Below are 27892 nucleotides of genomic sequence, written 5' to 3' on the forward strand. Positions count from 1 at the left end.
TTGACAAGCAGTGGAGATATCTGCCACTGCATCCAGCAGTGCAAGTCAGCCACTACTGAGATCCTAAGTCAGAAATCTGACCCAGGCTTCATTTTCCCAAAAAGAATTTCCAAACTCTTGTGTAACACAATAGCAATTACAGCTGTCTCAATATTAAATGCTAGATGTTTGACTTTCAAGCCAGGCACACCATAGACATCTTACACAATGTCATCCATTCAAAAGAAATCCTACTCAAAGAATGGTTCTGCTAATTAGACTGTTGGCATACACAGATTTTGCATTTGACAGATTTTCTTCCCTAGCTTCAGACAACAGAAAAATTTAAATTGCTTTCTCACAGATACTGAGCAAGAGGAGATAAACTACAAAATGGCCCTTGCTGCTCATGAACATGACAGTAACATAACACTGGAATATCTTATGTCAAAAATGAGTATTTTTAAAAGTCATAGAGAAAATAATGCTTCCTATTCAAAAGGGTAAAATCATCTTTTTATTTAATCAGAAAGTATATTTCCTCTTATTTTTCTTCAGCATGGAAAATAGCAAAAACAGGTTCTATAAGCAGATTGCTTTTCCCACATATTTGCAAACACCACTTATTTGCCCTTTGCAGTATCAAATCTAAGCCCCCTCCACAGCTCTCTTTTCAATTTATACAGGAAACTAAAACTAAAATTATAAACTCTAGTCCAGAGGTTTTTCCTACTTTAGCTGCTTAATTCCCTATTAGAGTCAATTCGTGTATCATCAAAAATCCTTCTTAGGGCAGCTCATCCTGAAGTCTGCTTTTTTCCTCTCTGATATTCCCTCCAGTTGGAATTACTTCCTTTTAACTTCATATTACTGACAAAAGCTGTACCACTGAAATTCATTCCCTATCACCAAAATCAATCTTCATAATCCACTGCTGAAACTTCATCATAGGTATCTATCTGTAATTGCTTATTTTTCATGCCTATCTGTGGTTGAAAACTGATAAACAGAAGGATTTATTATACTGCCTTGCTCTGAAATCCAACCACATTAGGTGAGGTAATACACTAGCTGGCCACCTTTCTGCTCACAGGAAATATATTATAGATCATCAGTCATCATTTGCATCCCTTGGAGAAAAAAGAAAAACAAACAAAAGATTAAATAAATTGCTAGGAAGTTTAATCATAGTAAAAAATGGAAATAAATGGTGATGAGTCAGTAAAAAATAGGGAAAGTCTCTAAAATATTTAAACTGCAATAACAACAACAACCAAACAAAACATGGAAAAGCCTTCATACTCATATACTCTGAAGACTGGGTTACACTTCCCACATCAAATTTAAGATATACAGAGGAACTCAGGAAGGGAAAGCCCTCTCAAAATCACGAACTTCTTGGGACAGTTCAAATTAAAGACTTATCAAAATGGAAGAACATACTGAAAATTACAAAAAGCAAGCAGTTATCTTGATGGGATCATGATTCTCCTCCGCTTTAGTTTTTTACAGCTTTACTGAATCCAGGCTTATTTAAAAAATCTCTTCTGTGATGTTCACCATTAGTTTTCTGGGAAGGAATTTTAACATAAACTAACACAAACCAGTTGCTCCAACCTGCTGTTGCAGCTGGTTATAAAGGCTCACTGGACTGCAGAGAGATATTGCAAACTGATACATCCTGCCATTTCAGACAGCAACTGGAAAAACAATATTCCCCCACCTACCAATAAAGTTACACCAAAGATGGCAGAAGAAGGCAAAGGATTTAATACTTAATCATTCAGTTAACAGCAACTTCTGAAGGCTTTTCTGGTTAAACCAAGCCCTGAAAATCAGGCCTGCTGAAGCTGACTGCAGTTTCAAACACTGTAGGTCAGAGCTGCCTCTAAACCCTTCTCTTTTCACCATGTCATTTTAAAAGATGCTGTCAATCTGTGAAATCCTATGTATTCTCAGACTTCTGATTGCATTAGGATTATATGACTGTCTTTTCTCTCAAAAATCCAATGGATAATTCTATAAGACGAGACTTGGAAATAAAATCCTTATATTCATGCAAAATGTAGGCTTCTCTGCATCAGTGTAATTGATAAAACTGACAATGCCAGACTTTCTGATTTTTAAAAATCTGACAATAGAGAATATGTAGTTGAATGAACACGTCTCTGCAATTGTGGACAAACATTATACATTCCTTGAATGTTCTGAGGGAAGAGGTATTATATTATCATGATTAAACCACAATGGGTGAGAAGCTAGGCTGCTCCTGGCATTTTCAGGTCATTACAATTTACTTTTAAAAGAAGATTATGAGAGTGTTAAAAGTCTTGCAAGCCTTGAGGTTACTACTGCTATTACATACTGCCCTAAATCCATCAGTAAATTAAGTATTCAAGCTGGTATTTTTCTTTATGGCTTGTGGGTTTTTTTGGGCTGTTCCCACTTTTTACCCTAAATAGACAAATGTTTTTTAAAAACTTGAGGTTTTTATTTGGGTTACTCCAAGTTAAATGTTTGGAGTTGGTTGAGGGGATATTGAAGTTTTGAAGACCCTCAGCAAATATCATACTATGTTATTTTAAAACCTCACTCTATAATATGTCTTCATGTAAAATATCAACTCAGTATAGAGTTTGGGAAAACACATCTTCAGAAAAAAATCTTAATGCCCTAAGCCTCTAGCTGCAATCAGGAGAAATCTCTTTTCCCATTTTCATACCATAACATGAGATAAAAGCTACTGGTTATTGTACCCAGTCCTACTGTATATCCTTCAAAAAATAGGACAATTATGCACAAACATTTCTCTACTGTCATTTCTGAAAATTCCTGAGGTATATGATGGGCTACTTTTAAGTACAGTAGTTTGCTCATTCATAAAACATAAACCTTCTAAAGAGATAACTTTGATGGGCTCAAGCTGGGGACAGCCCATGTTCTCTCCTAATATGCCTCATCTTTTTTGCAGACAGAATAATGACAGCCTGGCATGTCTCTGCTCCTTACCATCATACAGCTTTTAAAACAGAAGTTAAAGCAAACCAGAAAACAAAAGTAAAGAAAGCACCAGAGGAGCTCAATGATCAGGCAGAAAGGATATTAGCATAAATCATCAATTAAAAGGCATTAAGGTGATGACCATGTTATCAGGGACTGCCAGTGTGGCATCAATCTTCTGAGGGTGGCAGTCGGGGAAACCAAGCATGCCCAGATGTGAAATAATGACTGCAAATTAATAATCACAAGAGACATCCTTAAACAACAAAACATGTGTCTTAATGAATTACTATTGATTGCAAAAAGCATTATCATAAATAGAGGACTTGGCTAAAGCAGGAGCAGCCACTGTGCCACTGTGAGATGGGAAGTTCTCATGAAATCTTCCTTAGAGTTTCTTGGGGAAAATCCAGCTTGTTTTTCCTTAGTCTTTCATGGGCAAGGAGAAAAAAATTTTAAAAAATGAAAAAAAGGTAAAAATGCCACCACAATCAGTAGCTTCACCAAGAGAGCCTGCTGAACATCCTTGGATCACTGTGGAATCCTAGAATGAAAGGACCTTAGAGCTCATCTCATCCCAACCTCCTGGCATGGACAGGGACACCTCCCACTAAACCAAGCTGCTCCAGGCCCCATCCAGCCTGGCCTGGATGTTCTATAATTTATTTGTTCTTTCAAATAGTCAAATTTGTGCTGAAATTTAGTTGGATTTTGAGAAAAAAGGAAGTTCATTTCTTTTGTAGAAACTGAATGTTTGAGATGATAAACAGCCAGAAGATCTAAACAGCTTTGGTGTTCAAGTCACAGCAGTCTCAGAGAGATATTTTTAATCTGACTGCTTGGAATAAAAAGCAGGAAATTTCAAAATATTCAGACTGATCAAACACCAAGATGGTGCTCCACAGCTTCCTCAGACATTCCTTTCTGCCACAGATCAGTAACATTCCAAGCCTGTAAACACCCAGAACTGTCCTGAATGCTCACAGAACACACTTTTTTTTTACTTAAGTGCATGAAACCCACTGCTGTTTAATGAAACCCATCTGCTGGATAATAGATGATGATTTCAACTTAAGCTCAGCTTGAAGTGTAACTGTTGACAGCTGTAATTCATGAAAGAGGTAATAAGAAATGTAAAAGGCAAAACATCACCCAGAAGCTACTTAATTCTTAGGGATGATCCCCCCAGAATCAATACAGCTAGTAAGGGACTAAGGCCTCAGATAAAATTAAAACAGATGATCCTTGACTTCCAAGCACAAAATCCTTCAAGGTGAAAATATTACCAAAATTGGGATCTCCACTCTCTATGTTGATTTAAACAGGATAAATATATTTAACATACAAGAGATGCTGTTAACTGTTGGAAGGCATGTCAAACATCACCCTCAGTGAATCCCCTGATGAGAAAAAATGAATGACAGGAGATTACAAAGCTAAAGCTCATGGATCAAGTAAGGTCAAGGGAGCTTGAGACAGCAGGATTAGAGAGGTGGGATCTTTAATGCACTTCCCCCAAGCACTAATGGAATAATAATGGCTCCTTCTCAAATTAAATGCTACCCCATGTTGAAATATTAATGTGTATGACAGTCTAAGAAATTTTACCTTCTGCTCACTGGGTAAAAACTTAAAATAGCATTATGCATTTGCAAAGAGTAAATTGTGTCCCAATAAATTGAATGGCATAAAATCCTGAAATACCACTAAAAAATGTGAGCATAACCATCAGTTCTTCCAGGCAAGGTTAACTGAAGAATTTAACCCAGGGCTGAGTGATCAGTGGGGTCACCACAGGAAACTTCTCCTCAAGGACCACATGCCAAAAAATGTTAAGCCCTGAAATTCTGGCATTCTCTTTAGCCTTTCATGGCACAAACTAATGCATAGGGTGTTCCTGGTGTTTCCCTTTGGTTTGAGGTTGCAAAGTTTGTGTTTTGGTTTATTTTCTTTTGGCTGAAATGTTTGCTAATTACAAAAAGCATAAAGATTGTCAGGCCATTCTTCAATTTCAAGTGTTTTCAGCTTTTAGATTGATTTTTCTGTCCAGTGCCAAGGCAGAACCTCACAGCACCTTCCAGTATCTGAAGGAGCTTGCAGGGAAGCCAGAGGGACAGCCTTTGTCAGGAAGTGCAGTGACAAGAAAAGGAGTCATGGGTACAAACTGGAAGAGGGGAAATTGAGGTTAGGATGTTAGGAAGAAATCTTTTACTGTGAGACTGCTGAGAGACTTGAAGAGGTGTCTCAGGGAGGTTGTGGGTGATCCCAGCCTGGCACTGTTCAAGTTTAGGTTGGGTAAGACCTCACCAGAAGCTGAAATACCATGTCCTCTCTTGTCCAGGCCCTGAAACTCCTCCACAGCCACAGGAGAACCCATTCCATAAAAAAAAAACCCAAAACATCCAAAAAAAGAAAAAAAAAAACCCAAACAAAACCCATTCCATTAAAAAAACCCAATTTTTCTGGTGCTACTTTTTAGTGACTAATTGCTGCCTCCAGAAAACAAAAAGTATGATAAAACTAAATCTACAATGTATCAAAAAAGAGAGAATGAATCACACAATGAATAAGCAGAACTAGTAACATAGTATTTCCTCTACAGATTGCAGTTAATTTTACTGTAGCAGTAAAACAGACCAAATTGTTATTTCAAAAGATAAAAAAAGGATTGTTTTCAGGCATCTACATTAAAATAAAACCATGACATTGATAACCAAAATATGTCCGGTCACAAAGCAACCTCAGCATGTAATGCACTGGTAATGATAATAATTATGGTAGTAATTGGTGCACATCACTACCACAATCTTAGAGCTCAACTGCAGCTTTGCCAAAAAACCTCTACCCTGGATGCTGAAAAGTTCTTCAGACTGCAAAACCCCCTCAAATCTAGCCCTGACATGGGCACACATACACCAGCACAAAGCCTGTGGTCTACCAAGAGATACCCAGGCAGTGTGAGTGTGTTACACTGGTGAGGAGTGTTACATCTGCCAGGCCAAGGGAGTGAGCTCCCTTAGCTCATACCTTCAACAAAATGCAACTCAGGGAGAGAAAACCCCTCCTTGTCAGCAACATGTGGGAGATACCTGGATATTGAGATACTAAAGGTCTGCTGCATCTGGAACCCCAGCCCTGCACACACTGCTGTGCTGATTATCCAGGACAGAACTGAGAGGAAGTAAACAGAAAAATATTCCAAAATCTCTTTTAGCTAAAGGGGGAAAATAAACAAACATACAGCCTGTTACATGCCACTTGAAGGAAATTGAATTCAGGCAAAGGACATCTACACAGTCCCATTTATGAGCTAAAGAGTGGGGGCTGTCACAAACTAGGAATAAACTGCTCAAGTTGCTTTATTACCATATACCCATCCTCTTGATAGTAATTTGAGAATGGTCCATCAGACAAAACAAAAAACTAAAACCAAACCAAAACTACAGTTGTGCCCAGAGATACATTAGGATCACTTGTGGCACAATGCTTCTTGCTGCTGTAAGTAATGAAGTGCACATTACAAATGAATCCCAATAAACTACATTGAAAAATGGAAAAGAGGGTAGAATTTATTTAAACTTAGTTAAATTTAATTTAAACATCTTGTCTTATCCTCAACATCATTGCCTGGGTTGAAGAAGAGAGTAATGACAGAATTAATTATTGGTTCATTTCAGTTCACAGTTACCAAGCAGCAAGAAGAATGGAAAGTGAAAAAAAAAAATTGAAGAAATTAATAGAACTTTATACCACTTGACAATAAATAGACACCTGATATCATAAGCTCTAATGCTAGAAACCCATAGCTACTGAAATATTTATGGTTATGTGTAATGTAAAATAAGTGACCACAAATGCTAAAAGCAAAGTAAATAAACTGGAGAAAGAACCTGAACTTGCACTTTTATGCACAACAAAAGTCAGTGTGGCCATCTCCACACTTTAATTCATCCTAAAAGTTCACTTCTGTAAATACTCTGTTTTCTCCTGGAGCTTTTGCAGTATTCTGCACCTATTTCAGAAAAACACATAATTATGCTAGGCATCTTTCTTCTATTCCTTCCTTTTGGTTTTCTTTTTACAGATGACTGCAGTTTGGACTGTGAGTAAGCAGAGAGACAGAACTTTCTAAATCTGTTTCAAAGACTATGTTAAATGTATTTTAACTCCTATAAAATGAGTATGAAATCATCCTGCAAAGAGTTGAAAGTACCAAGTCTTTATTAACATTTAACTGATTAAAACAGTAGTATTAAATGTATTTTGAATTTGGTCTCCTTTAAACCAAGAAACTTAAAATCATCACTACCTAAAGTATGGCATTTGGACTGTCCACAATTAATTGCTGTCTAACTAATCTGTGAGTCAGAACTTAGTCACATATTTCTTGGAGATTTATTCTCTTACTACTACATACTACCAGCACTAATACATTAGGCTAGTGGAAAATGCTCCAAAGTACTTAGTGAAAGTACATGATGGTTAAAAAAAAAAGTCCCTGAAATTAAGTTAAAACTTGTTTCAGACTTTTTTAAACTCCATTAGCAAGCATTGCCCTGGAAGTGAAATCTCGGGCATGACAGAATGACAAGCTCTGTTCCAGGCAATCTCAGACTTGTATATTCAGACTAGGCAAGGGAAAAACCGATCACAAAGGTGAGACCAGCAGTAACCCGGGGCAAGGTTAGCTACCACTGCTCCAACAACGTCCTCTTGATCCTGACAGAGGGAACTGACACCAGCAAAGGGCTGGAACTTGAGCTACATGACAGAGTGGTGAACAGCCCAGCAGCACGCTCGGATTGACCCGATGGCTTCTGTCACTGCCTCGGAGCGATGACATTCCCCTCGGCAGGCGGCCGTGCTCAAGAGGGACTAGCGGGGCTAGGACACACAAAGTGCTGCGGTTTGGAAATTGCTCTGTCAAGCTCCTGGTCTGCAGCCAGAGCTCAGGCTGGAACACAGCACAAAGCCAGTGCGAGTGACTGACACCAACACGCGACAGCGACAGGCACGACAAAACCCCAGGGAGGAGGCGAGGAGGATCTGAGAGCGGCTCCTCAGGACCCGAGCGAAAGGAGCTGCTGGGGTAGCCTCGCTTCACAAGGGAAGGATCCGTGTCACCGAAACTGCCGGCGCTAATTAGAGCCCTGCAGGCATCCTCGGGGATTGCCAGGCACCGAGGAATAAACTGCCTCTCTCCTATGGGCTGCCCCCAGCCAAAGGCAGCGAGATAAGGGAGAGCAATCGCGTGGGAAGCTTTCATCTCTCCCGCCCGCGCTGCTCTGTGGCTGAGGGAAATCACCCTGAGCAGCTGCACTGCCGAGCACTTCATCGCTCTCACAAGCACTAAAAGTCTCATCGAGCCAAACCCTTCCTGAACCTCTCCAAGATGAAATCAGGCCAACCAACTCATGTCTTCTGATAAGATTTTCTCCAGAACACTCGTTCTGGGCAATCTCCGCAACCTTGTTACAATCGCAAGTAACATAAAAATTAAAAAAGCGACACGGTGAATGGGCAGAGATATCCACCATTCATAAATTAAAAATATGCTTAAACTAATCTGTATTTTCATAGGTGAAAAATATTAACCAACATCACAATTTAAAAGGAAAAGAGAATTTTAAAAAGCAATATATGTAATCAGCAAATGAAATTAGCTATTCTATTTAATTTGAGTAAGAGCTTGTGAAAAATGACAGTATAAGTCACAGACATGCCATTTTAATGGTGTACATTGAACTCCTGAGATATTTCTTTAAAAGAACAACTACCTAAACACAAGGGCTCCAGTCCTGCAAAACCCCACGCCATGCTTGTGAGTCAAACACACGCAACTTTAATAATGACTCAAAACTCAATGGCTTCAGCTGCATACTGCAAATTAGGCACTTACAGGATGAGGGCTATAGAGAATATTTTAATAACAAACACCTGTACTGTGTCTTGACCACTCACTAACAACTAAGAATTCTAACCGGTGAAACACTTAAATTCTGCTAAACACCTCACTGCTCCAAGCATTTTCACACAGCTGTACAGTCCACTTTTCCTAAGCTACATAGTGCCTCTTGTCACTTCTGGTGTTTTTTATGCTAATAGTTTACAGATTTAAAAGACCAAAAGTACATTCCGCAACACTGCATATGACACCTGATGCTAAACCACCCTTAGGTGCTTTGTCTGCAGTCACCTGGAGACAAACTGTCCTCGGACTCCCCGATGGGACCAGACCACTACTCCGTCTAAGACTTTGCCTAACACCCACCTCGGCGCTCCTGGACGCGGACGACGAGCTCCCAGGCGGCCACCGCCTCCCTGTCCAGGGCGGCGCGCAGCGTCACCTCGCCGCTCTCTTGCTCCACGCTCACCGGCGACTCCTCGACGGGCGGGGACAGCAGCTCGAACCAGGCGGAGGCGAAGCGCGCCGGGGCCAGGGTGGCCAGGCGGGTGCCCGGCCGGGCGTCCTCGGGCAGGGCGAGCGCCAGGGGCGCGGCGGGCGGCAGCGCGGCCCGGCGGCGGCGGGGCGGCGGCGGCGGGAGGCGCTTGGGCTGCGGCAGCACCTCCAGCTCCAGGGGCTCGCTGAGCAGCGCGGGCCGGCCGCGGTCCCGCGCGTAGACGCGCAGCGGGATGGGAGCGCGCAGGTGGAGCAGGGAGCTCACCAGCACCACGCGGCCGCTGCGCGGCACCACGAAGAAGTGCGCGCTGCGCGGGAGGGCGAAGTAGCGCAGCTCCGCGTTAGCGCCCGTGTCCGCGTCCTCGGCCCGCGCCTGCCACACCTGGGACTTGAGCGCCAGCGTCTCCTCCACGCGGAGCTGCGCGGAGCCGGGCCCCACGAAGCGCGGCGCGTTGTCGTTGTCGTCCAGGACGCGCACGGTGAGCGCGGCCAGCTCGGCAGGCGCGGCGCCCTGGGGCGCGCAGCGCTTGCAGCACAGCCCCAGGCGGAGCGAGTACAGCGCCCGCGCCTCGCGGTCCAGCGGGCGGCGGGTGCGCAGCCACACGCGGGCCGTGCGCGCGTCCAGCGACACCTGGAAGTGCGAGTGTCCCTCGCCCAGCAGCTGCAGGTGCCAGCGGCGCCCCTGCACCTTGGCGCACCAGGGCTCGGGCCCCAGCCGCGTCAGGGGGATGCTGAGCCCGCGCACCCGCGTGCCCGCCGGCCGGTTCTCCGCGACGTGCCCGTCGAACGAGGGTGTCCTGCGCGGGGCGGCGCGGGCGGCGGCCAGAGCCCAGCAGAGCAGCAGGCAGCCGGCGGCGCGCCGCGCTCCGCGGGGGCCCATGCCGGCTGCGAGCGGCCGCGGCTGCGGGCGGGTGCGCGGCGCTCCCCGCGCTGCCCGGCCCCGCTGCCGCTCCCCGCAGTGGGCGGGCGGGGAGGGGCCGGGGCACACGGGGCCGCTCCCGCCCCCGCCCTGCCTTCCCCCGCTCCGGGAGCGCTCGGAGCGAACAGTCCCGTGCGCCGGCCGCAGGATGTCCCCGCCGGGCACTGCCCGCATGACGCCGCTGATGGAACACGCCGCCGCTCGCTTCTCCTCCTCCGGCAGCCGGGCTCTCCCTCCACGCGCCGCGGGCAGCAGCGCACAGGTGATGTCCTGCAGTCTCTCACATGTCAAGCAAGCCCTCCTAGCACCCCGGTGCCCCCTGAAAGCATTTAATTGCTGATTTCTAGACAGCTACCTATTGTAAAATGGCAGTTTTGCTCTCAGCTTGTACTTGAGGGCTGTCACTGACCTAAAGTCACATCTTTGGTCACAATTAATCAGCTCCTTTATATCTCCGGATTTGTGAAGGTAAACAAATTCTTGATGAAATGTAGCTTGACTAAAGAATGATTCTGGTGATAACCAGAGAGAAATATAACCCAACATTTATTTGCCTGTTTGGATTTTTAGAGTAAAACTAAAAACCCAATAAAAGTAAATTTCGCCATGTTATGACTACATAAATCAGGGATGTTGTAGAAAAAGTCACTAGATTATGCAATTCCTCTTCAAAACAGATCAGTGCTTTCAAGAATATAGTTCAAAACAATACAAAATGGGTATTGGCTGTGTTTATGCAGTACATGAATCACTTAAGATTAAGAATCATTCTGAGATTAAAGAACAGCAAAATTATAAAAGATACTCTGTATTGGTCACATTACTCAAATTTCATGAGTATGAATAATGTTTACATTTCTCATAAAACAGTGCATTTCCCTTATGTATACCACTCAAGACTGTGAAAAAGTTCACGGACACAAAATTGTGCTTTCCTGTAAGCCTTTTGGAGAAACCGGCTGTCTTTTTGGGGAATTGGCAGTCCAGGATGAAGTAGAAAGCCTATGGGAGACTCAGAATGAAAAATCCAAGTGCTCAACAAGGAGTGACCTTCTCCATTCGTCCTGCAAGCAATTAGGGAGAAACAAATCATCAGCTTCACACAATCTCTCCATTTATGCCTCACATTGAAATGTCTCTATAAAAGCACCTCCTGTATGGGATGTTATCTTCAGTGCTTTTGTGGGGGCTCTTTTTTTGCCTTAAAATAGAAAATTTTACACTTGTGGATGTGTACAGAGCAAAGGGCAATAAAGAATGGAATGGGATAGGAAGAACCCATAATTTGGTCACAAAGATTTATGTGGCTTCAAGATAAAAGGATTTTCCCAAGAGTTTCCTAGCTAGTAGGATACTACAAGGAATCTACAATTGGTATTTCATCAAATTTTGATCAAAACATTTTGTGAGAGCATTTTAGTGTGTTGTGTTTTCTACATCCACTAGGATTTACCTCTGTAAAAACATACCAGGAACAGTGCTATATTTTGCAAGGTCTTTCACTTCTGCATCAGAAGTTCAATTTAAACACATATGTGGTTTTAACAGACTAAAGATGAGCCAATTATGATTTCAAATGCAGAGCACAAACTATGTTATCCTAATCAGCATGTAGACAGGAAACTGGGAGATTGCACAAGGTTTTTTAGAAAAAAATAGAGACCTTATACTATTGTTTATTAAAAAATAAAAGTATGTTGTTTTATAGTTCACTGCCCTATGGTAATCATAGAGAAATACTTGAGACTCTCTAATCCTATTACCAACTCTGCAAATCAGTGGGAATGTGAATTGGTGCCCTGGATGTTGAATAGTCAGAATCCTTCTGACTTCAGCCCACCTGCAGAACTCCTGACCACGGTGCCTTTACAGCACAAGCTCCTCAGGGCTTCTACTTCACAAGTCTGTTGAGATCTAGAATATATCATTCACATACCATTTGCTTCCTTTCCCTGACTGTTGAACAGCACTCTCTGCAGTCCCATCAGGGTTCTCTCAATGTTCCAGACCATCCTCCCATTTACAAAATCTTTTATTTTTGTTACCTCTAAATTTGGATTTGTCAAAATGCACCAGTTCTTGCATTAAAGCAAGAAATTTTTTGGTCCTACCATGAATTACATGTGTGCATCTTTTATTACAGTAACTTGAAGTTTCCCTCTTTTCTCTCTGTAAAATTCAGGATTTACAACCCTCAGGGTACACCTACATACCTGAGAGTAAAGCTCCTGTCCAGGTTCAGGGGTTGCAGATTCTTGCAAGCCTGGAGTGCAGGTGAGCATCGTTTCCAGAGATTTCACATGACCACAGATCTCTCCTGGTCACACACAGCATCAGGCTAAACCAACCTGCTGCTTACTGAGGTTCATCTATGTGACCAGGTGATGGCAAAGCCAAGACAAAATCATAATCTCTGTCAATGTTGTGAATTTGTGTTTGGAAATTACTGAATTGTAACAGTCTGTGACTTTGTGATTTATATATAACCATAATTTTTTTACAGAAACATCATGACAAGCATTTGATGCAGAATTTGCAGTTTACTAATCAGAATTCCTCTGAAATATGAGCAGGAAACATTCTGAGGAAAACCTTGCCTTAACCTTCTGGGACTGCAGTGTCAATATTGAGGCAGGAGAGAAGAACAAGACATTCTTCCTGGGTTACATATACCTTGTAGCTGAAGAGCAGGATGGCTTGGGGAAAAGTGGGACAATCAACTTTGCTTTTGATCAAAAGGAGAATTTGCCTGAAGCAGGGAGTGCTCTTGACTGCCACATACTCAATAGCTGGCTTTCCTGGAGAAGAAAGGGACTGGAAGTCCCCTAAGATCTTTTACTATAAATAACTGTAAATATATAATCCTAACAGAATTAATTGACCCCTCCAGAGCAAGATGTTGTGTGTGGCACCAGGTGCACCTGCCAGACATTCCTCTCAAGCACAAGTTTAAACCCTCAGGAAGGGCTCTGCTCTGCTGCACATGCAGCCAAAGGAAGCTCTTCCTGCACTATTTACTCCCCAGGCAGGATTCTACAGTGTCCTGGCAAGCAGGTCTGCAGGAGCCAGCCCGGAGTGACACAACAGCCCCAGTGCAATTTGAGGTGCTTTGTACATTGCCACTTTTCATGGCAACACTTGTAGCTCCATTTTCCCAAATGCAAGTACAAGTCCTAATCCTTTCCTGTATAATTTTGCAAATTAAACCTAAATTATTCAGAAGTACAGCTGTTGTTGTGTAATCCTTGCTAGTTCTTTAAGCAGCTTTCTGTCTATAAGTCACAAATTTTTCTTGGAATCTAGTGCTGAAATAAGTGCAAGAAACACCTTCTGTCTTGCTAAAAGCAGAGTTCTTCCTCCAAAAGGCAAAAGCTAGTGACTTTTTCAGTATCTTTCATTATTTTATACCAATTACTTTCCAGTTTATTTCAACCAGCTGGAAGACCCTTTCTGCTGTTAGCATGGTGTGTTATATACAAGTCCAAGGTTAGATCAAATGTTTTAATTACAATAACATACATATACAGCTGGAAACACCTCCTGCATGACTTATAATCACATTAAATCAGCTGTACCACCACAGCAAAAAGGGAAACCTGAGGTGTGCTGAACTCTGACAAGACAGCCACAATCAATGTCACTCTAATCACACTCCAAAGGGATACTCTGCTTTCCCTGGCTGGTGCCTTTCTGCTTACCAGTAGAAACACATCATTAATAATGTCTCTAAAGAGTTTGAAAACCTTTACAGAAAAGCTTTTCTTAAGCCCCTAAGTCTGCATATGATAAAGTTTTTTTTGACTTGTGACTAAGACAGAAAAAATATTTTAAAAAATTTTTAAAAATAATGATTTTTGCATGACTTTATCCTATTCTCTGAATGCTCATTTTACTCAAGACTGTGTTCCATCCCATACTGCCTTAACAAAATGTGAGAAGCAGACTGCTGTTTTCACATTCAATGCATAAAATACAACAAATACATATGCCAAACACTAAATCTTAGTAAATCTTGTTCTGATTTATTTAATTATTTGTATCTTGCAATAACCATAAAGAACCCATTCATTCTTGCTTGTCTTTCCTATTCACAAGTGTAATTCTCCACTACTTCAGTATCTTTTGTTTTGGTCATCATGTTTCTCTATGTGTGAAACCCAAATTATTTTTGACTTAGCAGAACATATCAGAAGAACAAATTACATGGTCAGAATGTGCAGTTTGGCAAAGAAAATGTATCTGATTCCATTCTCCCAGCTTTCAGCAGAAGCCAGGCAGGCTTGCTGTGAGCTGCTCAGCATCTGGCCTGAAGGGCTGCTGAGAATCTGGCATTCCAGATTGCCCAGCTCTGGGAGGACATCACTGGACTGCAGCCCTGTGGCTTGGGATGTGAAGGCTCCCAGGGTCTGGAGCACACAACTGCTACAAAATCAGAGAGCCCACATCTGCCCAGGGCAGCAGCTCTGAAAGCCACAGATGGACTGACCCAGATCCAGTGTCCAGTGCAACCCTCCTCCACAGAGACTGCCTGGGCTGGAGAGGGGTTTGCTCCCAGGCAGGAGGAAGCAAACTGTAAAGCATTACACATCAGCACATTTAACAGAAATGTACATACAAGAGGTTTCTGTAAACAATCCTTTGAAAATAACATTTGTTTGCATAACTCCTAACACTGTGACAGCACAATGTCCTGGTGTCTGGTTCATGTGAGGTATCTTATACAGTACATCACAATTAGCAAGGGTGGTAATCAGAACAGTTATTGCAAGAAATATTCTGGTTTATTCAGTGATAAAGACTAATGTATTACCAACAAGGGGAGAAACCACCTTTAAAGTAATTATCTCACGTTCATCTTTGAAAATTAAAGAAGCACAACAGTGACACAAACCTAAACAAATGTTCTGATTTATCTAATGTATATTTTGTGCACTTACATGTTAAAAATACTCAAGCATATTAGTGCTGGAAATCTAGAAACCAAAGCTTATGGCTGCTGTAAAGGGGATACAGAGAAAATATTGTTTGTACAGCCAAGGAGTCAGTGAGGCACGATGTCTCTGTGAAAGCTTCCTCACTCTTGTGGTCTAAGGCTGTTAAAACAAGAAAGCCATGGAGGAAGGTCTTGTGGCTGTTCTGTGATCCCCTTGGGATGCCTTTTGCAGCTGCAGTGTGCCTGGAGTTCTGGGCTTTGTGGTTTTCAAAACCCTAACCCCAGGTGTAACCCTAACCCTAGGCAGTAAACGCTGCCTTAGGCTAAGGCTACGCCAAAAATGTCCTAAGAAACCTTCAAGAATCCCCTGTATATCCTTTGAAGCAGTGGAAAAATCCTGAAAAAAAACCTGCCCAGTCTCCAAGTCCCCACCTGTTGTTCTCTAACCCTCTGATGTCTTCCCTACCTTTCTGCCATGGATCTTGTCCTCTGAGAGTTCTGTCACTGTCCTGGTGTGAGGGTTGCTGTCCTGTCTCATTGGGTGGCTTCCACTCTGTCTCTCTGGCAGGGTTGCTGTGTTGTGCTGCTGTTCTTAGGGGGGCTGGCTGGCCTGAGGGGTGCTGCACCTGTACCCTAAGCTGCCTCCTAAGCTGTTCCCTGTAGCCCTGATCTCCCCTGCACTGCCCAGCCCTAAAGCCCTCTCCATTTACCCCTCAAGCCCCCCAGCCCTCAGGCTCTGTCACCCTCAAGGCCCCTCTCAGCTGCCCCTCAGTTCCTGTGTGTCACCCTTAACCCCTCTGCTTTGCCCCTCAGCCCCAGCTTCTCAGTGCCACCCTCAGCATCTCTGTGTGTCACCCACTGTCCCCTCTCCCTGCTCCTCCCTCAGCTCCCAGCCTCTGCCACACTCAAGCCCCCACAGTGCCCCTCAAGCTGCCCCTCAGCCTCTGTCCCTGAAAGGACCCTAAAAAAGCCCTCAAAGTGTCCTAAACACCCCACAAAAACATAAAAAGAGCCTAAAATTCACTAAAATTACCCCACTTTTAAAAAACCCCTAAAAATCCCCAAAGAACCTTTAAAAAATCTCTAAAGAGTCCTAAAAGAGCTCTGAGAATACACCTAAAATCCTTCAAATGCCCTGATAAGACCCTAAAAAAGCTTTAAAAATCCCTCAAAAACCCTAGAAATACCCTAGTCCTAAAAAAACGACTCAATAGTCCTCAAAAAGCCCTAAAAACTTTTAAGTAGTCCTAAAAAAGCCCCAAGAACACCCAAAACCACCCCTAACAATTCCAATTAGCAGTAAGACAGCCCTTAAAACACCCTAAAAATTATTTTAAAAGCCCTAAAGGTATCCTAAACATTCCAAGAGAATTCCTAAAAACCTCCTAAAAAAAAAAAAAAAAAAAAAAAAAAAGAGAAAAAAAAAGCCACCACTAAAATATCCTTAAAAATTGCTGAAAAAAAACCCTAAAATACTGTAAAAAACTGTTCAACCCTTACCTGTAACTCTGTGGCCTCCAAACATCATCTCTGCCTATTATTTGGGGTAACTGCCTGCACCTGCTGGGAGGGTTCTGGGGCTGTCCCACCATTAGGGTGGCACCTGTACCCTAACCCTGCCTGGTACCCTGTGTCCTTTGCACCCCCTAACCCTCAGTGTCAGCTCTCCACCTGTAAGTGCCCCCCATCTTTGCCCCTCAGCCTGAAATGTCTGTGTGTCACCCCAAAGCTCCTGTTTGGGCACCCACATGCTGCTGCAGGGAGTCACTGGTGGGGGTGAGGAAAGGGAGGGATGGGGCAGGGGCGACCTGGATTGCAGAACCCCAGCAGACAGCCAGGCACTTGGCAGCACAGGAAACTGAACACTAACTCCAGCCTCTTTCCCTGGCAAACAAAACTCGCCCATCCAGGTTCCTGATGGCAGATTGCAGGAGCCACGTGGCACTGTCAAACCACCCCGAGTTGGCACTGGTGCCACCTTGGGTCTGGGAGGCATCCTGTGCAATGCGGAATTTCAGGAGCCAGCCGGTCACTCATTCTAAGGCTGGCTCCAATCAAAACGCTGCAGTGGAAGCCATGTTGTTGCAGTTTGTGTTCCCCATGGGATGCCTTTTTCATCTGCAGTGTGCCTGGAGCTCTTGGCTTTCTGGTTTCAAATCCTAACCCTAACTCTAGGCAGTAAACACTGCTTTAGTCTAAGGTTGGTTCCAAGGAAAAAGCTGTGGTGGAAGTCATGTTGTTGCAGTTTTTTGTTCCCCTTGAGATGCCTTTTGTGGCTGCAGTGTGCCTGGGGCTCTGGGCTTCGTGGTTTTCATAACCCTAACCCTAGACCCTAGGCAGAGCAGTAAAAGCAGCCTTTGATATGAATGTGTACTGATAAATTTGAAGGCTATCATTCTGCCTCTTGTTTAGTGCTGTTGGAAATAAGTGCAGGTGAAGCAGGGCTCAGGCTGCAGCTCCTTGCTTTTCTCACAACACACTCAGGATATTCCATTCTGCCCGACTCCACTCCTCTCTCCCATAACTGCTCTCAGCATTGTGGAACAGCCAAAGCTCTGCTAGGTCAGCTGAGGCCTTCTCAGCACACCTTGACTTCAGCAAAGGAAATGACAAAAAAACAAGAGCAAACACTTCTTTTTACCCCAGTCTCACATTTTCTCTCCCTGTTCTAGTCTTTCAATCACCCCCCTCTAGCTTTCTGTGCAATCTGCCCTCCATTTATTCCTCTGTCTCTCTTTTTATCTCATTGAAACAGCAGCTAAAAGGGGAAACAGTGAGATAAAGTGGGAAACTTCAATATCAATGTGCTTCTTTTATTCCATGGTCTCCCAGATAAATAATTGAAACCAATAGTGTTGCAGACCTTTTCAAGGAGACATTTTTCCATAGGCTGCAGCAAAATTTCATAGCTGGAATGCAATAAATACTTAACAGTGAAAAAAAATAATCTGGTGCATCTCATACCTGTGTCATTTACAAAAATAAGTAAAAACCCAGCACTAGTTCCTGTCTGTTACTACCAGGAGAAACTGCTGGCTTAGTGCATCTCTTTTTTACACAGTAGTATCTTTTAATAGAGCCATGCTTCAAATTAATGTAGTTTACAGAATATGGAAGGGTTAATTTCAGATTGTTTTGATTTTGTTTTAAGCAAAAATAATTCTCATGGACAACAAGGGTAAACTTCCACATCTATATGTAGGGACAGGTATAAAACTCCTAAATGAACACTTCTTTAAAACTGAGAGTATCTAATTGTACTAGATATCTATGTACTAGACCTATGTGTATCTGTGTACTACTAGTGTAACTGTGTACTACTAGATCTCTGTACTAGATCAAATAAAATAATACTACTGGAAACAGCAACTGCTTTCCTTTTAACTTAGAGGGATAATTCTAAATTGTCTACTCCCTGTAATTCATAGTTCAGATTTTTTGGGGAGCTGGGAAATGTGTTTCAGAGCAAGCAATGTCCAGCTGCAAGGAGAGCTAAGGAAAAAAGACAATTCTGATCTCTCATAGGCAGTGCCTGACCTGCTTAGCTGAATGCAATGGTTCTAAACTGTTAATACAGTTACAGTTGGCCCATTCAAGTTAATTCCTACTCTGAACTGAAATATGAGAAAAAAGTCTTTAGGAAGGGACAGTAAAGCAATACAGTCAGCATTCCTCATTAACCAAACCAACAAACAAGTGACTAAGTGCTTAATACTATAGAAATTTAACAATATGGTAAATCCTGTCAGAGGAAAATATCACAATTCCAAAAGAAAACCAGGAACTGGTTTCAGCCACACCACAGCCCATTCTCACTTCATGTGTGTGCTGATAATGCAGAGTTCCTGTTTCATTTGCTTTGCTGTGCTCCAGCTCATTACACACAGCTGCTTCCCATGGGACAAGTACAATACACAGAAGGAGAATTAACAACCTGAAGTATAAGATTTTAGCCAAAAAATTCAAAGGCTTTCGTGTTCTACTTCTTGATAATGCAACAAAAACCTCAAACCAGATGTTTCTAAAAAATTAGGATGTAAGAGCATATATCTATATAGCAATAAAAATCCCATTAATGGCTTCAGCCAGGTTAAAATAACTATGGAAACCTGTGTAGCAGAGCAAACCATGAGTGATGGCAAACTAAAATAGGAAATATGCACACACACACACACACACACATATATATATATATATATATAGTTATTTCAGTGGACTGAAAATTACACATGAACTCAAGTAGTTTGCAGGTTGAACTTAAACCCCAATTCAGTTCCTGCTGAAATCTGTAAGATACAATCACAGCTTCTGTATCCCACTTTAAATCTTTAAATATATATATATATATAGCATAAGGAAACACTTCAATGTGCTCCTCACATCTGATGACACTATATGGATTATGTTCCTACAAAACATTTGCTATTTAGTGTTTGAAAATAAATCTAATTTAAAAGTCTGTCAATAAAACTGTAAAGAGTAATATTTTTCCTTTTCTCACTCCTGTCTTTTACAATCTGAGATCTCTTCACACATGGCCATCATTCTATTTCCAAATCCATTCTACTGTATTTTGCTGTTATTGCATACAACCCTTTGTAAAGCCATGATCCAGCCTGGGCACAATGATTCTCAGGAACATTTATTTATTTATTAGAGCCCACTGCTGGGGCACCATTCAGAGTGTTGCATTGCAAATAATCCTTGTCTGCATTAGTGTGTTTGTTAATGGGACAATGGAAATTAAAGGGGAAATCTTCTATGGCTTCAGTAGCCATCTTCAGGCACAGTGTTATTGTATAATTACTAATTAGATGCTTTAAAACCACTGTTAATTATTGAAGATTGTAGTTTCTACTCTTGCTGTAAATTTTTCTTAATTTCTTTCTCATCAAATGCAATTCAATTTTTATTTTTTTTAATATTACTTTTCTTATAGTATCTTACTTCAGCTTCTGTAAGGTGGAAAAATCTTCCTAATTTTTCTTAAAATTTTAATTTAGGCCAGAGATGACTAACCAAGGATTTCTTCAAGTGAGGATTTCCAGTGTATCTTCCAAGCAGAAGAGCTAAACACAGAGTTTGCAGAGTGTTGTCACAACCATCAATATTTTGCTTTATTTACAATTGCTTGAGGAATGAGATGTTTTGTTCATGACTTTTTTCATGCATTCTGTTATGACTCTAATATGGTGTCATTCCAAGGGTGATAATGAGGTCAGTGTGAGCATTACTTAAATAAAGACACCATTTATAGTGATTAAAACCTTGGGGAAAAATCAGCAGCTTTTCTTGATCCCTCTAGTGTTTGAAATTGAGTCTCAAAGGACTTGTGGAGGATCCTGCTTATTGAAAGTGATCTCCTGGAGATTTTTACATATCTCAAGTAGTCCTGAGAACTCTGCTGAATTACTAATCTACACATAAGGCATTATTACTTGCAAAGCAATTCATACTGAGCATTTTTGGCAGCTGACATTCCTAAATAATACCGAGTATAAGTTTAAAAAATAGAAAAACCAGTCTTTTTAAAGCATCTCTTTTCTGTTTATCATCCTTCATCAATATAAATGACACACAGAATTCTCTGGATATATCAAAAATGTTGAGAATTTTCAGGAATCCACTATTTCTGCATTACAACTAAAGGTTCTGAACAGAATAAATAGTTCAACTGATTCTGAAAAACCTTGGTCCAGCCTTCCATGCTTGTGCAGTTAGAGCTGCCCTGTTTGCAGAGGGAATGATCTGTACCTGGGAGCAGCTGAAAAACAAACCAGGCATCTGAGGAGCCAAAAACAACACACAACTTAAAGCATTGTTGCCTCCAGATTTCTTTAATGAACCACAAACTCTTTTGCTCCCTGAGCCTCACATCGTAATTGGCAATAACTACGACACCTTCTCAAAACACAAAAACTCATCAGCTGCCAGCTCCCTGCTAATAAACTCACCCAGAACAACTTATTAAGACATAACCTTTAAGTGTGTGAGCAAACAATATGCAGTGAAAGCCGCAACACAAATGTCTATAAAGCGAGATGAAGTATTAGGATTACTGCAGCTTTCTCTGAGCGAGGCCAAGCATATGGTGGCATAATGGAGCATGAATTTACAGCAGCAGAGATGTACGATATAGATTAAAGCTTCATCTGGGAGAACATACTGCGCGGCAAAAAAAAAAAAAAAACAAAAACAAAACAACAAAAACAAAAACCAAAACAGAACAAAAAACACCTAACAAAAAAAAACCAAAAAATAACCCGAACAATTTTTTGTTTTGTTTTCTGGTTTAACGATGAGCACCGTTACTGTTGTGTAGAACAAGGGCTCCCTCTGCTGCCCAAGGGGAAGGACAAACCAAATCCTACCTTCTGAATCGCTAAATAGCCAAAACAGCCCTGATTTTCAATCGGTCTGAACATGCTTCTCAGAACACGAGGGGGGATGCGAGATTTCCAGGCAGGATGGATGGGCTCCTGTGGTCCATCTGGAAGGTGCGACATGAAAACATCCAAAATAAATTCACTCCACTAAGTAAGCACTTGACACATTTTGTTACTGTTTAAAACTAGACCAGAAATATTTGGTAAAAAAATATTTATTTTCCCTGTGATAAGGGAGCTGTGGCTTATTCATCCTGACAGAACAGCTTTTGAGGTTTTTCTTCAGGTAAATTAAATCTTAAAGTACGAATGGAAAACCTACAGCCTGTAATAAGAGTGTGACCAATCAACAAAAAAGGCTGAAATTTGAGGTGTGGAATTCCTTTTTAAACGTGATTGAAGCTATTAAATGAGAGTGCCAGTAATAGCTGCATTGCTATTTTGACGGTATTAAAGTGTCTTTGTACCCAGTCTCATGAAGGCCAGTACCTTTGTCAGCTTTTTGGGGGAATGTGGAGAAAAAATCAAATTTTTTGGGGAATGTGTAGAAAAAATCAAATTTTTTCTATTTGATTCCAGAGACAGGGCCGTGGCTGCAGGTCAGGATTTAGTCCCCATTGCAGACTGTGGACCGAGCTGCGGAGCGGGGGGCTCAGCACAACGAGGCATTTTTGGGGAGCCCCAAAAAGCAGAGCAGAGCTGGGGGCAGCGCCACTCCCTGCTGCTCCCGTGGGATGATCCACCGAATCGCGTCCTCACGGCTGCTTTTTTGGGGAAATCGGAGGGCCCGTGGCAGACTCAGAGCCCAGGCCACCAGTCCATGGTGACATCTGTAGCAGTCACTGGCACAAAGGGACACGGCAGAGCCTCGGTGTTCCAGCAGCCCAGCGGGACCGTGCCCGTCCCGCTGTTCCCTCACACACTCCGGGCTGGCCCCGTCCCGCTGTGCCCTCACACACAGCGCACTCCGGACCGGTCCCGCTGTGCCCTCACACACAGCGCACTCCGGGCTGGTCCCGCTGTGCCTTCACACACTCCGGGCTGGTCCAGTCCCGCTGTGCCCTCACACACAGCGCACTCCGGGTTGGTCCCGTCCCGGTCCCGCCGGCAGCTCAGGAAAGGCAAGGAACTGCTGGAGAGGGTGCAGCAGAGACCACAAAGATGAGGAAGGGTCTGGAGCATCTTTGTGATGAGGAGGGACTGCGACACGTGAGCCTGGGGAAGAGTGAGAGGGATCTCATTAGTCCATACGACATGAGGCCAGGCTCTGTTCAGTGGAGCCCAGCAATACCGGTGATCTAAAACACCGGCTCCCACATCAATATGGGGAAGAGCTTCTTTACACTGCGGGTGGCAGAGCTGCCAGAGAGGTGTGGAGTCCCCCTCTCTGGACACAACCCAAACACACCCGGACGTGTCCCTGCGTCCCCTGTTCGGTGACCCTGCCCTGCTCAGGGGGCTCGGGCATAGGCGGTGGATTGGCCTCGCCTGGCGAGGGCGCGGCAGAGCGGAGCAGCGTTCGGCGGTGGATTGGCAGCGCCTGGGGCGGGCGGCCTCAGCCATGGCGGACGAGGAGCTGGAGGCGCTGCGGCAGCGGCGGCTGGGCGAGATCAGGGCCGAGCACGGGGTGAGGGGACGGGCGAGATCAGGGCCGAGCACGGGGTGAGGGGACGGGGGGATGGGGCCGAGCATGGGCTGAAGGGACGGGGGGATCGGGGCCGAGCACGGGGTGAGGGGACGGGGGGATCGGGGCAGGGCCGAGCACGGGGTGAGGCAGCGCCTGCCCCTCCGCCCGCGGCGCTTTCGGCGCCTCTCGGGGGCCGGAGGGGAAGAGCAGGGGCGGGTGCGTGACCGGGGGAAGCGGGAAGAGGCCTGGCCGTGCCCGAGCTTTGGCTGGAAGCGGCACCGAGCGCATCCCCGGCCCCGCCGCCTCCCTCCGCCCCTGCCCCGGGAGGTTCGGAGTACGAACGTTCCCGCCCCCGACCACTCACTATTCCATGGATTGCCTTCCCAGCCTTTCCAGCCATGTCAGTTTTCAGAGCTGAATCACAGAATCACAGAATTGTTAGGGCTGTAAGGAACTTCTGGAAATCATCCAGTCCAGGCTCTCAGCAGGGCAGGGTCACCTGGAGCAGCTGACACAGGAGCGTGTCCAGGTGGGTTTGGAATGTCTCCAGAGACGAGACTCCACTCCCTCCCTGGGCAGCTGCTCCAGTGCTCTGCCACCCTCCCTGGAAAGAAGTTCTTCCTTGTGTTGAAGTGAAACTTGTGTTTTAGTTTATGGCCATTGCTCCTTGTCCTCTGCTGGGCACCACTCAAAGGAGTTGGACACCATCCTCTGATACAATCCATGTATGGATTTATATGAAGTGTCAATTTTGTTGTTCCTGTGAAGGAACTCTACCTCCAGCCATCCCTGTTTCCTGTCCATATGTGGTTTTCCATCCTGCTTTCACACCTTAATTGTTACCTGTAACATCTGAGGTGTTGATTCCATATAAAGTTCAGGTTTTTTTGGTTTTTTGTTACTTGTTTCTAAATAGTCACAGTAATAGTGACTTGGAAATTTGCCCCATTTTGTTTTTCATATGTATTAGTGTTTAATGCAGGAACCAACTCTTGTAGAACCCCCTCATTAACTTTTCATTGGTTTCAGGAGTTAGATTTGATGATCCTTGTGGGTTCTTCCAGCTCAGAATGTTCCATGGTTCTGTGATTCTGGGATTTCAGCTGCCAAGCTGAGAATGTGTTCTGTTTCGTTTTACTTATCCTTAACTCACTCCAATGGGTCTGTAATGCTTCTGTCCCTTTCCTGGGCTTTGGGGCAGCCTGGTACCCTGGAGCCATGGGAAGGCTCTCCCTGCCCCCAGCCCCAGGAGCAGCTCACCCACTGCTGCCAGCACTGGCTGTGAGGAGAGCAGAGGGTGGCACATTTATGTGCTGGGGCAGCAGATTCCCATTTCCAGGATCTCATCCACGGGCAGCAGGTTTAGCAGGCAGCTTTATCTTCCATCAACACTGCTGGAATATTTGAACTTTCTGTCCTGTGTGGAGTGATTCTGGATTGTGATATTTGCTCTGATCTCCTCCCTCAGGATCCCTCTGCTGATCCATCACAACAGGAAGCAAAGCAGAGGTATGAATGACACTATTGAATTTTGGTCTTGCATCTCATCATCTTTAACCATTTGTTTTGTTGCTGGGGAAACCACCACCACCCCCAAAGGAACTGAAATGGATCAAAGATCTGATGCAGGTGTGGCTCCCATGCCGTGCCCACAGTGCCTGAGCCCTGCTGGGGTGGGAGGGCTGATGAGGAAGCAGCAGCAGCTCATTGTCCCCTGGCCCTTGTGTGAGTTCAGTGCCCTCCTGAGCTGCAGGGATGCAGCAGGGTGCCCTGAGGAGCATCATCCTCCCACTGCCACCTTGGCTCCTCAGGCTGGTAGGAGTTTATCATCCAAGTCCTGCAGGCTGCCACAACTCCTCCCAAACTGGTGCTTTTGGTCAGTGCTGAGTTTGGGTTGGGTTTGGCTGCTATTACAGGGGATAGAGCCTTTCCCAGTTGATTGGATTTTTCTGGGATACCGTTCCACTTAAAAAGCTGAAGCAAAATTATTTTTCTGGAAGCTCAGTGGGGGAACAGTTCAGTTATTTGTGCTAAGGGGAAAATTGTAAACACGTGTGTGAAGAGCTGACTTTGCACAGTCCAAACCTGTATGAACTAAAGCTCCAGTTCTGCAGATACTTCTATCAAATATTGTAAATACATGGAGACTTAGTGAAATCTCCATGTGAAAGTTCTAAATACACAAATGAGCTTTGCTTTGGATTTGGAATTGCATGGACAGTTCCTTGTGCCTATTCTACCATGGAGTGAATTCCACATGGATAAATGCAGGCTCTAAAGAGTAGCACAGCTTTTGTCTCTTAAAATGTCATCATGAGCAGTGAGAAGGTGTAAGGATGAAACTCCACCTTGATTTCTTGGAAGATGTTGCCAGCTGTGTAACTTCAGTGATGGGAAATGGGAAATGTCCATAAGAAAAGGACATTTCCAGGACAGGAAATGCTGTAAAAGATACCATGTAAATGGGAGGTTTGAAGTGACCTCAAGAAGCACTTCCATGAATCAAAAATCTTCTGTGCTTTGCTGTTCTGTGCATGTTATTTTAGGGGTTTGAAATCCCACTTTTAATGTGTGCCTCACTTTGCCTTACAGAGAAGCAGAGATAAGGAATACTATTTTAGCTCAAGTTCTTGATCAAGCAGCTCGTGCAAGATGTGAGTATCCAAGTAACTTCCTCATAAAAAATACTCAGCTAAGTGACTCCTCAGAAGTGTGTTGTACAGAGGCCAGACTAGAAAAATACTGCTTTTGCTGAGAAGATAAAACTTGCAGCTTTTCAGTTGGCAATATCAGTGATTAGCAGGGAGAGGCTGATGAGTATCTGAATTATGTTAATGTTTTGGGTTTTATTTAAATTAGTAGAATAAGTTATATGGAGAGTCAAAGTTGTTTAATGAGGAGCAAATATTTAAAAGTAAGAAATGTAACTGTCTTGTACCTGGCATAAATGAAAATACCTTTTTCAATTTATTTCATGACCCTGGTATGAAGAAGATTGTTTCCTAGGGACATGTGTCACTTTTTTGTTACTAGTGAAGGTACTGGAGAATGTTCTAACCCCAAATGAACAGAGCCTGTTTTTGTTGCAGTAAGCAATTTAGCACTTGTGAAACCAGACAAAGCAAAAGCAGTAGAGAATTATCTTATACAGATGGCAAGATTTGGACAGCTAGCTGGAAAGGTGAGTATGTTTCATAATTCTTTCTCACATATATTTATTTTTAAACCCAACTGACTCTATATATAATTCCATCAAAAACCTTTTGTAAGAAAGGAAATGGCAATTCAGTTTGATACTCTCAGAGTGTGTTTATCCACATTTTGTTTGACTTTCCTAGGTATCAGAACAAGGTTTGATAGAAATTCTTGAAAAAGTGAGTCAGCAAACAGAAAAGAAAACAACAGTGAAGGTGAGTTTTGTTTCCTAAGTGTAATGTTGTATAAAGTAGAGCAGCAGAATTGCACGGTGGGACCAGGTCAGGGTGGAAGTTTGGACTTGCACCTCCTGCCCTGCCCTGCTGGGTTCCATCAGAGCAGTCTGGGGCCAGCCTGGTGTGTTCAGCCTGGCCAGCTCTGTCCTGTGCCCTGGGCCAGGCAGGGCCTTCCTTGCCACGTGCATGGACTGGGAAAGGCTTGTGCCAGCCTGCATCCACCATCACCCTTCAATTCTCACTTTATTTCATTCTAGTTCAACAGAAGGAAAGTCTTGGATTCTGATGAAGAGGATGATTATTAATACTACTGTAAGGCTGCCAAACAATAGCCTGGAAAAATGCTGTTAGCAGGCAGAATGCAAGATCTGAAAATGTTTACGCTTCTTGACTTTTTTTTTATTATTATAAAAGGCCAACAAATAACTTGTAAAATAAATCTGAGAAGGGGGATTTTATAACTTAAAGTTTTGTAGTATAAGAGGCCTGAGCAGTGTGGGGTTCCCCATGGCTTCATTAGCATGAGTGTTTTGTTGCCCCTTCCTCACTGTAAGCTCTGCTTTCAGCCACTGCACACACTTAACTTGCTGTTACTGGAGGTTGCAAGCCCAGGAGCCAAGTGAGACAGGGCACAGGCACTCAGAGTTAAAGTGTGTCCAGACTGGCACAGAAGTGTTGGGAAGGAGATTCCCTGAGCCCTTGAAGGATGCCTGCCCAGCCAGCCACCGCCTCTCAAGGCCTTACTGGAAATTTAAAAATGAAAGCATCCAACTGGTGTTTGGGTCAGGGACTCCTGTCAGGCAGTCTGTGTAAAGAAGCATTACCAGCAAACAGCTGAACTGTTCCCCTGTCAGTTCCTGGGCTTTCACACAAAGCAAGTTAACTGTGTCACACACAGCACTGTTCAGACACCTGCTATCGTGTATTCTTACAACTACCTCCACTTTTATCAGATGGCTGGAGACTTTCTTACCTGGAAAAAAAACACAGACCATTTTCCTAAACTCTGCAACTCCTGCATGCTTAAAGTGAAACTGAACTTGTGCTGTGCTTTCATTCAAGAATATGGTTATGGAAATCAGTAGGATGAATACTGTAATGTGCTGATAAACTCTCCCACCACAACCCCCTATCTGACATAATTTAACAGGATCGTGTATGATTCCAACTGCACTGTTTTTGGAACAGAATAAACTGGTTTCAAGTGAGCACTAGTG

The 27892-nt window shown here is 43.6% G+C and overlaps 2 protein-coding genes and 1 long non-coding RNA gene across 4 annotated transcripts in view; 2 read left to right on the forward strand and 1 right to left on the reverse strand.

Moving 5' to 3' along the window:
• LOC135452699 (neural-cadherin-like) overlaps window positions 1-10259 on the reverse strand; it is a 59724-nt gene extending 49465 nt beyond the window's left edge. For both annotated transcript variants that reach the window (XM_064723058.1, XM_064723057.1), the window contains exon 1: window positions 9251-10259. In XM_064723058.1, the coding sequence (XP_064579128.1) occupies window positions 9251-10259 (1009 nt within the window). The remainder of the gene's footprint in view (window positions 1-9250) is intronic.
• A 193-nt stretch (window positions 10260-10452) lies between these two features.
• On the forward strand, window positions 10453-13827 carry LOC135452891 (uncharacterized). The gene is made up of 3 exons (XR_010441724.1): window positions 10453-10560; window positions 12481-12572; window positions 12802-13827. It is a non-coding gene; the product is annotated as an uncharacterized LOC135452891 (long non-coding RNA).
• A 9268-nt stretch (window positions 13828-23095) lies between these two features.
• Window positions 23096-27883, forward strand: PDCD5 (programmed cell death 5). Its single transcript, XM_064723393.1, has 6 exons — window positions 23096-23244; window positions 24713-24753; window positions 25837-25898; window positions 26334-26425; window positions 26583-26654; window positions 26933-27883. The coding sequence occupies exons 1-6, from the start codon at window positions 23179-23181 to the stop codon at window positions 26978-26980; spliced, it is 381 nt and encodes a 126-aa protein (XP_064579463.1). The 5' UTR covers window positions 23096-23178; the 3' UTR covers window positions 26981-27883.
• The last annotated feature ends 9 nt before the right edge of the window (window positions 27884-27892 follow it).

The sequence above is a fragment of the Zonotrichia leucophrys genome, chromosome 11, assembly GCF_028769735.1.
Source record: "Zonotrichia leucophrys gambelii isolate GWCS_2022_RI chromosome 11, RI_Zleu_2.0, whole genome shotgun sequence".
Classification (NCBI taxonomy): domain Eukaryota; kingdom Metazoa; phylum Chordata; class Aves; order Passeriformes; family Passerellidae; genus Zonotrichia; species Zonotrichia leucophrys.